General features: G+C 52.1%; 1 protein-coding gene across 2 annotated transcripts; it reads left to right on the top strand.

Annotated features, from left to right (window-relative positions):
- The first annotated feature begins 233 nt into the window (after positions 1 to 233).
- On the top strand, positions 234 to 10,146 carry SLC38A7 (solute carrier family 38, member 7). Of its 2 annotated transcripts, XM_012647855.1 has the most exons (10): positions 234 to 622; positions 1,262 to 1,460; positions 1,693 to 1,837; positions 2,746 to 2,844; positions 3,744 to 3,801; positions 4,019 to 4,133; positions 5,484 to 5,631; positions 6,183 to 6,382; positions 7,198 to 7,252; positions 9,331 to 10,146. In XM_012647855.1, the coding sequence occupies exons 1-10, from the start codon at positions 353 to 355 to the stop codon at positions 9,431 to 9,433; spliced, it is 1,392 nt and encodes a 463-aa protein (XP_012503309.1). In that variant the 5' UTR covers positions 234 to 352; the 3' UTR covers positions 9,434 to 10,146. The 2 variants fall into 2 exon arrangements, with proteins under 2 accessions (XP_012503309.1, XP_012503310.1); XM_012647856.1 differs by lacking the exons at positions 5,484 to 5,631; positions 6,183 to 6,382; positions 7,198 to 7,252.
- The last annotated feature ends 1,173 nt before the right edge of the window (positions 10,147 to 11,319 follow it).

Below are 11,319 nucleotides of genomic sequence, written 5' to 3'. Positions count from 1 at the left end.
TTTTATGTTCACATCTAAATGACCCTACGGGTCTGTAAGCCTAAAGCAAGCAAGACTTGCACGTGACATATTCCTGTCCCTGCCTCCCCACGCTGCCGCACCCAGTGCAGTGTTCTGCACAGAGGCACACCTGGGTTTGAATCCTAGCCATGTGATCTTGGGAGAGTTGTTTCGCCTTTGCCCCAGTTTCCCTGTCTCAGGATAACAGTAGTACCTGCTTTTGTCCCATCTAGGTTGAGAAGAGTCCTCTGAGGATAACAGCCCCGAACAGGCGGGTGTTCCCTTCACTGCCCGGGGGATGTGTTCTTGAGGCAGAACCCACAGACCACACAGGAAGAGGGCTCTCGGGGCCATGGCGCAGCTCAGCATCAACAGTGACCATGGCGAGTGGGGCTTGAGCACAGATGCTGGGGAACGGGCCCGGCTGCTGCAGAGTCCCTGTGTGGACACAGCCCCCAAGAGTGAGTGGGAGCCCCCTCCTGGGGGTCCGGGCAGAGGCACCACTTCCACGCTTGGGGCTGTCTTCATTGTCGTCAACGCCTGCCTGGGCGCGGGGCTGCTCAACTTTCCAGCAGCCTTCAGCACTGCCGGGGGCGTGGCAGCTGGCATCGCACTGCAGATGGTGAGTGCGCTGGCCGGGAGGGCAAAGGTGTGGTTGAGGTGGGCTCTGTGCCTCAAAAGGGAGACTTTGGGTCAGGGATGGCCAGTAGGTGACACATGCACCACTCTCCCCTCATGGCAGACATTACTAATCTATTCCAGCGTTCTTTCCTCTGAGCCCAGACAAGGCTTCAGAAGTCTTCCCAACAATCAGAGAAATTTGAACATCAACTGCATATCTAATTTTGTAGATGTTACATTGATTTTGTGGTTATGTTTAAAAGAGGGCCTTTATCTTTCAGAACTACATACTGAAATACTTACTAATGAAATGATGTGATAGCTTGTACTGGCTTCAGAATAATCCACAGTGGGAAGGGGAGTATGATGAAACAAGATTGGCCATGAATTGATCATATTTGAAGCTCAGTGATGGATAATGGCGGTACTGTTCTCCCTACTTGTGTATGTTTGAAATTTTTCACCAAACATTTTATTTTCACAGAAAATCTCAATTCAGCAACCTCTAGCAATCTGTTAAAATTGCCCCGTGAGATTTTCCAGGCCTGCTTTGGGCACTGGCCTGGTAAATGCTGAGCAGGCCTAGCATGCCCTCTCTTGCCAGGCCTTTCCCACATGCTCTGGTTCTGCACCCCTGCAGGGCATGCTGATTTTCATCATCAGTGGCCTCGTCATCCTGGCCTACTGCTCCCAGGCCAGCAACGAGAGGACCTACCAGGAGGTGGTGTGGGCTGTGTGCGGCAAGCTGACAGGTGTGCTGTGCGAGGTGACCATCGCCATATACACCTTTGGCACCTGCATTGCCTTCCTCATCATCATCGGGGACCAACAGGACAAGAGTGAGGTTCCCCCTCAGTACCTACTTCTCCCCCTCGCCCTGGGGATCCTGTGGTGGAGGGAAAAGGCGCTAAACACCTGCCTAGGACATACTCAGGCCCATCATTCACCTGGGAGTGCTCCCTCCAGGCTGCTGGGCTCATTATATGGAGGGAGGTCCTGGGGCCCAGCAGAGCAGAACGGTCACACCCTGTGGTGGCCTGACATGACATTCCCTCCTTCTTCCCCGTGCAGTTATAGCTGTGATGGCCAAGGAGCCTGAGGGGGCCAGCGGCAGCCCCTGGTACACAGACCGCAAGTTCACCATCAGCCTCACTGCCTTCCTCTTCATCCTGCCCCTGTCCATCCCCAGGGAGATCGGCTTCCAGAAGTATGCCAGGTTTGGAGCAGGTTCCCAGCCCAAGGCAGTGAGAAGCTCTGGTCCTGGGCAGATGGAGACCCAGGGCTACTGGGGAACACTGCTCCTCCATGCCACCTCTCCTTCTCAGGGAGCAAGAGTGGGCAAGGCAGGGTAGGCCAGGGCTTGCAGGGCTTCAGGCAGCAGACCTTCCTTTTCTGTCTCCATCAAGGGAGACAGCAACCCTTTCATCAGTGAGAGATTCAGTTCTAAGTGTCCTTGTCAAAGAAGGGATGGGTGGTGGCTGGGAGTATGAAGGCAGCCTGCTGGCCGGGGCCTTGGCTTTCCCTGGGAGGATGGGATCTGGATCACCTGAGATTGTCAGCCTGGCAGCATCTTCCACGCAGCCTGGCACGAAGGGAGGAAACTGGCTTCCTGGCTCAGTGTCTGGAAAGCTGTGGGATTCTAGACTGTCCCCAGTCTGTAAGTGAAGGGGTCTCCCTCAGCTGTCTCCATGGCTCCCTTGAATGTTGACATTCCAGTATTTATACTCTGAACCCTCTTACCTCTGGCATCTCCTAGTTCTCAAAGGCCAGGCTCAGAGGATGGCCTACTCACCACACTCACCAAGGCTAGGCTGCTCTGATCAAAGTCCCAAGTGTGCTTTGGAGCCCAGGTCTCTGCCATGGTCTCTGAGCCATGGAACTGAACCAAGGCATTTCCCAATGTGCAGAAATGCCCATCAGGTTCCTTACTGGCTCCCTCCTAGCTGTGGCTGTTTTCTCTGAAACTTATTTCTCAGACATTTCCTGAGTCTTTGCTTGGCATCGTCCGCAGTTCATACAGTGGACACTTGTCACTAGAGCTGAGTGTGGATGTCCCTGGGAAGGGAATCAAAGAAGGGGCAGCTGGTATGGGGAGGAGGACACCCAATCTCTGCTTCCCGGCAGCTTCCTGAGTGTCGTGGGTACCTGGTACGTCACTGCCATCATTATCATCAAATACATCTGGCCAGATAAAGAGATGACCCCAGGGGACATCCTGACCAGGTAAGTGAGGGCCCCTTGGGAGATGTATAGGATAGAAGCTGCCACTTGGCCCCCAGCAAGTGTTAGTCAGGCATCAAAAGGCCACACAAGGGGCCAGGGACCATGGCTCATGCCTGTAATACTAGCACTCTGGGAGGCCAAGGTATGAGGATCGCTTGAGTTCAAGACCAGCCTGAGCAAGAGCAAGACCCTGTCTCCACTAAAAATAGAAAAATTAGCCAGGTGTGGTGGTGTGTGCCTGTAGTCCCAGCTACTCGGGAGGTTGAGGCAGGAAGATGGCTTGAGACCAGGAGTTTGAGGTTGCCGTGAGCTAGGCTGACGACACTCTAGCCCTGGCAACAGAGTTGAGACTCCATCTCAAAAAAAAAAAAAAAACCACACAGGTGCTCTTCCCAAGGCTTATTAGCTCCCTGGGGCTGACTCATTGGTCATTATAGGAAGGAGGCAAAAGTTCCTGATCTTTTGTTACTGGAGGGAAGAGTGAGAACCAGAGACAGGAGAGACTTTGCCACCAACATCCAACAGATGAGCCAGTGCAAGACTAGGCCTCAGGTTATGGAAACCACTAGGGTAGAAATGCACATTTTTCCAATTTGTGCTTATCTGTAAATTCTGTATCTTCCATGTGTGCGTAAGTTTGTTTTATGTTTTCTTTTTAAGTTTGCTTTTTTTTTTTGAAAGGAACAAACCAGAAAAGCAAAAGGGCTTTTCTGAGCCTCAGTTTACTGGCCTGTGAAATGGAGATGTCTCCTCTCCCCGTTCTCAGACTTCTGTGGGTGGAACATGTAGAATGCTGGTCACTAGAGGCCGTGGTGGGATGAATAAAGAGTAAGGGTGTGGGGTCAGTTGGTGGCTCTGAGGGGTTCCCAGGCAGCAGCACCTTGTGCGTTTGTCCACAGGCCGGCTTCCTGGATGGCCGTGTTCAATGCCATGCCCACCATCTGCTTCGGATTTCAGGTGCCAGTTGTGAGGTCCCTGCTGTCCCCTTAGCTCATCCCCCACCCTGGGATGGAACCCACGTTACAGGCAGGATGGGGGAAATCGTGGGTGGAAGGATGGAGCGGGAGCCCAGAACTTGCCCCTTGTCTGTGGGGCCTTTGTCCCATGGTACCTGCCTCTAGAAACTGAGGGTGAGGTCACTTCCCCACCATGACTGTGCTCTTTACCTGGACAGTGCCACGTGAGCAGTGTGCCCGTCTTCAACAGCATGCAACGGCCCGAGGTGAAGACCTGGGGCGGGGTGGTGACAGCCGCCATGGTCATAGCCCTTGCTGTCTACATGGGTACAGGTGAGTGCTCTCCTCCCCCTCAAGTGCCCAAGTACTCTGGCCCAGCTTTCCTGGGGCCAGACCTGCACTCCCAGCAGGACAAACACTTCTGTAGACATTGGCTTGAAATAGGGCTTCCTGAGACCTCCTCCTGCCAAGATGAGAAAGGTGTATTCATCTATTCATCGATTCATCAGTTCTAAATTGGTGCCTAGGAAGTACCAGGAACTGTTATCAGCATGGAGGATTCCATGGAGAAAAGTAGACCTGGTCCTGCCCTCGTGGAGTTAGCAGTCTCATTGGAGAGACAGTTGTGCAAAAGTAACTAGGGAATCGATAAAGAATTGCAGACAGCAGAGAACGCCATGACAACAGTGAAACAGGAAAGATGTGAATGGGACCAGGCAAGCGGGGTGGCTCTTAGAAGGTTCCTCTCTCAGGAGGCCCAAAGGATGAGAAAGAGCCAGACTATGAAGAGCTGTGGGAGATGTGTTCTAGAATAGGAACCACAGAACTCCATGTCCCTGAGGCAGGGACAAACAGGGGGTCTGTGTAGCTGGAGTGGAGTGAGTTGGAGGCAGGTGGCAGACACTAAGGCCAGATAGGTAACGGGGGCCAGATCCTATTTGGCCTTGAGGGCTGTTGGGAGCCAGAGAGGAAAAGTTTTAAGCAAGGGAGTGGCTCAGGTAAAGACGGCTCTGATTGCTCTGGGCAGATGGTTGAGATGAGTGAGCAGGACTGGGAGACCCAGCAAGAATAGCCCTGTCGTTCCTTCCATGGATGGGCTGCAGTGGCTGCCTGGGCCAGTACTGTTCTAGCCTCCGAAGACACAGCCCAGAACAAAAGAGACAAACAAGCAAAGTCCCTATTTTCCTGGGACTTGTGTTCTGGCTGGGGAGACAGTAAGCCAAAAAAAAAAAAAAAATTAGAGGTGTATGTTAGAAAGAAGATAGAACAGGGTGATATGAGCGAGTGCTGGGATGAGAGTCATTGTAGATGGGCTGGCAAGAATTGTCTTCCGAGGAGGGACATCTGAACTGAGACTTGAATGATGAGGAGATGGCAGCATGAAGATCGGGGCAGATGGAAGGGTTGGGGCAGATGGAAGGGTTAGTGCAGAGGCTCCAAGGTGGGAACACACTGGGCAAGTTCAAGATCAGAAGGATGTGGGTGGGAGGGCTTCCAGCAAGGAGGGGATATGAGAAGTCTGGGTGGGAGGCATCTGATCCCAGCCCCACAACCCCTCCAAGCCTCAGTCTAAGCTTTCAGAGCTGCTGCAGCATCCTTCCCAGCTGATGTCACAGGAGTGGACAGTCTACCCCCTACCCTCCCAGGGTTGCCCTGACACAGCCCCCTTGTCCCTGCCCACAGGCATCTGTGGGTTCCTGACCTTTGGAGCTGCTGTGGACCCTGACGTGCTTCTGTCCTACCCCTCAGAGGACATGGCTGTGGCAGTTGCCCGAGCCTTCATCATCCTGAGCGTGCTCACCTCCTACCCCATCCTGCACTTCTGTGGGCGGTAAGCACCCTCCCGTCCCTCTGGGGCCCTCCTGCTCCACAGGGCCCCTCAGCCCCTGTGAGCCCTTTCAACATAGGACTTTGGCCTTGCGTGGAGCCCATTCTGTAGAAGGAGAAACTGAAGCCAGTAGAAAAGCATCAGTGCCTAGGATGGCCACCCCAGGTACTCCCCAAGCTAGGTCTCTGGAGCGCCCTTTTGCCTGGGGTCACCAAAACATTCAGTGAGCCCTCTAAGAATCTCTGTTGAGATCCTTTCCTGAGCTTTCACATGGACACCTAACTTTTTGGATACCCCAGACTGTTCCTTTTAAGGAGAATAATGTATCAGTTTCCATGTGGTGAAGCAAAGCACTAAGCCCTCCACATTCACCATCTCATCTGGTTCCCACAGCAACCAACCAGAGTGCCAGTAGACCCATTTTTCAGAAGAGGAAAGTGAGACTCAGGATTAGGGCCTTACCCACAATCTACCTAGTTAGGGATCCGGCTCCCGTGAGCTAGAGGTGGGGTCCGTTAGCAGGGGCGTCTCTGAGCCCCTCTCTGTGTGGGCAGGGCGGTGGTTGAAGGCCTGTGGCTGCGCTACCAGGGGATGCCAGTGGAGGAGGACGTGGGGCGGGAGCGGCGGCGGCGAGTGCTGCAGACGCTGGTCTGGTTCCTGCTCACCCTGCTGCTGGCGCTCTTCATCCCTGACATCGGCAAGGTCATCTCAGTCATCGGGGGCCTGGCTGCCTGCTTCATCTTCGTCTTCCCAGGTACAGGCCCCTGGCGCCCCCTCTCCCAGCCCCAAGGCACAGTCTCCCTGGCCCCCGCTCCCCACTGGCTCAAAACCTGCCAGGGAGAGTAACTGCCAGCATTTATTAATCACCCACCTTAGCTGTATGGTAGCCCCTGTCCAAGCAGTTGTCTCCTGAGCGAGTTACAGACTTGCTTAAAGGCTAACAGATTCAACTAGTAAGTAAACCTCTTCCAACCCAAGGCTGTCTGGGTCCAGAGTCTATATTCTTAACCCTTCATTCAAATGTCTGTTGCTCCCTGACTGTCGAGGATCTGTCTGGCTGGTTTAGCCCATTACAGCCCAGAAGGCAATGGGGTCTGGTGGTGGCACCCTGGCACGCACATCCGGAGACCTGAGTTCTAGACATGGGTCTGTGCCAGATCCCTGGGAAATTGTCCTGTCTGCCCAACCATGAGTTCCGCCCATACCCAGCTTATCTAGAAGGCCACTTTGAAAGCCCTGACCACTTTGCTTAGAGCAAGGGAGCCACATCTGCTCACAAGTGCACTGGGAAGAGCCCTGGGGTTGGGCTACCACTGAGTCACCATTCAGTGCTGTCCCTTTAGTTTCGAGTCTCGTATGCAACCTTGTCAGATGCTGGCTATCCTGGGGGAACAGATGCCAGGCCTCCCAGCCAGACGTAGAATGGGCGGCAGAGATGGACTGTCCAGAAAAGTAAACACAGGCCTTTCTGTATCCACCACCACTGCCTCTTGGTAAGGGGGGAGGCTGGGCCTGAGGGAGGGAGTCCCCTTCCCCTACAGACTCTCAGGGCCACCTCTTTCCTAACAGGGCTGTGCCTCATTCAGGCCAAACTCTCTGAAATGGAGGAAGTCAAACCAGCCAGGTAAAGCAGGGCCCAGCCCATGGTCCTCCTGGGGAGATGGTGGATTGGGGAATGGCTTTGGAGGGACCTTAATAAAGGCAGGAGTCAAGAGACTTGTGTACTTAAAAATCATGGGGTTTTTAATACTGTTTTTAAAATGGGTAATGTGCTAGTTTTAATAATTCAAACACTGTTGAAGGGCTTAAGAGAAGAGTGGAAGTCCCCTTCCCCCATAGGACACTCCCCACCACACCCCTTCTCCAGAGATAGCTACGTGTTAGCAGTGTGCACTGTGCCCCCAGACTGCTTTTGGGCACGTGTACATTTCTGTGTATACATAGCTATGTGTGTGTATATACAAATATGGGGCTTTTGTAAACAGTTTTGTTTTCTCAAAAATGGTTTCATGCCAGACACACTTTTCTGTGACTTACATTTTTTCACTTCTCCATGTCAGCACAAGATTTGCTTCTTCCTTTTACAAGTGGCTGCAGAATATTCTGTTGTGTGAATGTGTCCTGAATGTGGATACTCTTAAACATCTTGACACACCTATTCAAGGATTTTGGTAGGATCAATTCTTAGAAGAAAACTGCTGGGTCACAGAGCATCTTTGTTTTACTTTGTTTTTTTGTTTGTTTGTTTTTTAATTTTTTTAGAGACAGGGTCTTACTCTGTTGCCCAAGCTGGATGCAGTGACCTGATCATAACTCACTGTAACCTCGAATAACTGGGCTGAAGCCATCCTCCTGCCTCAGCCCATGCCCAGCTAATTTTTAAATTTTTTGTAGAGATGGTTTCTTGCTGTGTTGCCCAGGCTGGCCTCAAACGCCTTGCCTGAAGCCATCCTTCTGCGTCAGCCTCCCAAAGTGCTGGGATTATATGCATGAACCACCATGTTCATTTTACTTTGGCTCATGGTTCCAGTTACCCTCCAAAAAGGCAGTGCCAGTTAGAGTTGCAGCAGCAGTAAATAAGAGTGCCCTTTTCTCCACACTCCTGCCAGCACTGTATATAACAGCCTTTCTAAGTTTTGTGAGTCTGATGGATGAGAAATATTATATTGTTTTAATATGCAGATTTCCCTGAGCAGTGGAGAGGTTGAGAACAGGTTGCATGCTTTAAACAAAAATTATTACATCATGATTCTTGTTCATTATAGAAAACTTAAAAAATACAAACATGTCTAGAGAAGAAAATAGGGCATGGTGACTCACACTTGTAATCCTGGTACTTTGGGAGGCTGAGGCGGGAGGATCACTTGAGCCCAGGAGTTTGAGACAGCAACAGAGCCAGACACCGTCTCTACAAAAAATAGAAAAATTAGCCAGGCGAGGTGGCGCATGCCTATAGTCCCAGCTACTTGGGAGACTGAGGCAGGAGGCTGAGGCAGGAGGATCGTTTGAGCCCAGGAGTTTGAGGTTGCAGTGAGCTATGATGATGCCTCTGCACTTTAGCTCAGGCAAGAGAGCAAGACCTTGTCTCAAACAAATTAAATAAATAAATAAATGTAAAAATTGTAGCTGGGCACAGTGGCTCAAGCCTGTAATCCCAGCTTCTTAAGAGGCTGAGGCAGGAGGATCACTTGAGCCCAGGAGTTCGAGATTACAATGAACTATGATTGCAACACTGCACTCCAGCCTGGGCAACAGAGCAAGACTCTGTCTCTTAACTATATATACATATTAAATGAAAAATAAATTTCCCTTAATCTCAATACCCTGTTGTTCTTTTGATAGATATATTTGCAGATATCTGCTTTTTGTTTCTTTTTTTAATGAAATGGATCACATTCCATGTGACCTGTTTTTTTCCTGAACATCTTTCCATCAGGAGACCTGCATTGTAGTGCTGGTCTTGCCCTTGGTGTGTTGTGACCAGTCAGTTTATCCCATTAGGTCTTGGTCCCCTTACCTATGGACTAGGGATAATACACCTTGCCCTACTGCGTTTATATGGAAAATTCATTGGGAAATAGGAAGTGCTCTACCAGCAGGAGAAGCAGTATAATTACAATGATTAACTGTTATATACATTGAAGTCTGCAGAGTCATGGGATGGGATGACTGATCAGGCCCCTCTCATCCTCTGCCCTACAGCTGGTGGGTGCTGGTCAGCTATGGAGTCCTCTTGGTCACCCTGGGAGCCTTCATCTTCGGCCAGACCACAGCCAACGCCATCTTTGTGGATCTCTTGGCATAACCACTGCCTTCCAGGGAACACATGGCCTTTGCCATTAGACCTAGGAACACACCTCTTAAAGCTGTGAGGCCACTCTGTGTCCACCATCATTCCAACTGGTAGGATGACATCTGGACATCCTTTTCCAGGGACAGTTCTGGGGCAAAATCAGGCCCCACACCTCTGGACAGCTCAAACCCAGCTCCCTTCCTGCTCCCCCAGTCCTGGCAGTGCCATGGATGGTGGCAGGAGTTCTCATGTCACAGAGGAACCTTCTTCCTCTCCCAGCTCTCAGCTTCTCCATGCCTAGAACCCATGGTGAAGAGGCCAGTGGGTCTCAGAAGAAGGAACCCAGTGTGACTTCCTTCTGGAGAAAGACTATGGACAAAAGGCCACCAACCTCCACAAAGCAGCCCGTCCGGAGTAGGGGCCATGCTCACTATCCAGGGGTCTACAGTGGCTTCCTCTGGCAACTTCCAAAGGTAGCACTACAGTCATACAAATACTCAGAGGCAGGTGGATTCAGGCCTTGTCTGCTCCCTCCTTTCTCTTTCTCCAAACCTGATGATCCAGGCTGGGCACCCCTGTCCTCCATCCCCAGGCATCACCAAGTCTAATGTTTACAAACGGTGCCAGCCTGGCTCTGAAGCCAGGGGCCGTCCCATGCCACGGTGCTGAGTATTCCTCCATTAGCTTTCCCCATGGAGTTGAGGGGGGAGTCTGCTTTTCTCTCTCAGATTCCAGATGGACCCCTCTTTGCAGAGGCTCCAGGGTGGGTGAGGGAGAAGACTGGGAACCTTTCAGACCCTCCATGCAGGCTGGGCTGGCCAGGATCAAGGTGAACCTCTCTGACACCTTTTTCAGTAATTGTTTCTCTTCTCCCTGCCTCTCCTCTTCTCCCTCCCCTGCCAATTCTAGCCTGATAACTCAGAGAGAAGAAAGGCAGCCAGGTTGTCACTGATGGGCACAACATTTGAGCCTGTCACACTGGCCTGGAAGTTCCCCTTCCAGTCTGAATCTTGTCTGTTCCCTTCCTCTCCCTCTTCGCTCCCTACGCCATTGCTCTGCGTAGCTCAGTCTCTCCCACTCACATAAGTTGCGGGGTGGGGATGCCAAACCCTCTCTCACAACTTCCTCAGCAACATATGTCTATCAGTCCTGGCCTTGGCGGCCTGTCAGTCACACTGAGGTCATACCTGGATTGTTACCCCAGGCAGGGTGGGGAGGTACACTGCCCCCTCCATGCCCCCTTTTGACTGTCTCAGCCCCTCAACTGGCACCGTTCACTTTGGCCATTCCGAGGCACCAATCCGGCTTCCTCCTCCACCTGGAACCCTCAGCATTTTCATGGCCCCTCCTGCCCAAAATCTCTGTAGTGGGGGTGCCCAGCAGCCCACTGCTCAGGGAAGAGGCTGGCTGGAGGCTGGCTAGGCTTCTACTCAGTCCCCAGATTGGATGAACTGCCTTTGCTCACGTCCCCTCTTGGTGCCTGATCTTCTCTGCCCCGGGGGCCAGCCCCACTCTGCTGTTCTGCACAGCACCCGGCCCTGCCAGCACCCTTCCCTGACAAGGCTAGGAGGGCAGCCCAGGCAGCAGGACTGCACAGCCTCCCAGTGCTGTTTCGGGATGGGGGCAGGGGGATATAAGAGGAATCATTGCACAGAGACAGACTATCAGGAAAAGGAGCTGGAATCTTGCCTCTTGGTCTAACCTCAGGAGCTACCCCCCATCCTTTCCTCTGTCCTCTCTGTCAGGGTATTTCACTGTTTCTTTTCTACTTGTGCACACGAAGAAAAGGGAAGATGGTTAATAAAAGGGACTTGTGCTGCTGAGCTGCGTCCCTTGTGTCTGGTGGCTGGGGCAGGACACTGCCAGGAGGAAGAAAGGCTGGGGTGGGAGGTATAGAT

The sequence above is a fragment of the Propithecus coquereli genome, unplaced genomic scaffold, assembly GCF_000956105.1.
Source record: "Propithecus coquereli isolate 6110/MARCELLA unplaced genomic scaffold, Pcoq_1.0 Scaffold272, whole genome shotgun sequence".
Lineage (NCBI taxonomy): Eukaryota > Metazoa > Chordata > Mammalia > Primates > Indriidae > Propithecus > Propithecus coquereli.
Note: the sequence above shows the minus strand (reverse complement) of the source record. Positions and strands in the feature narration are given on the sequence as shown.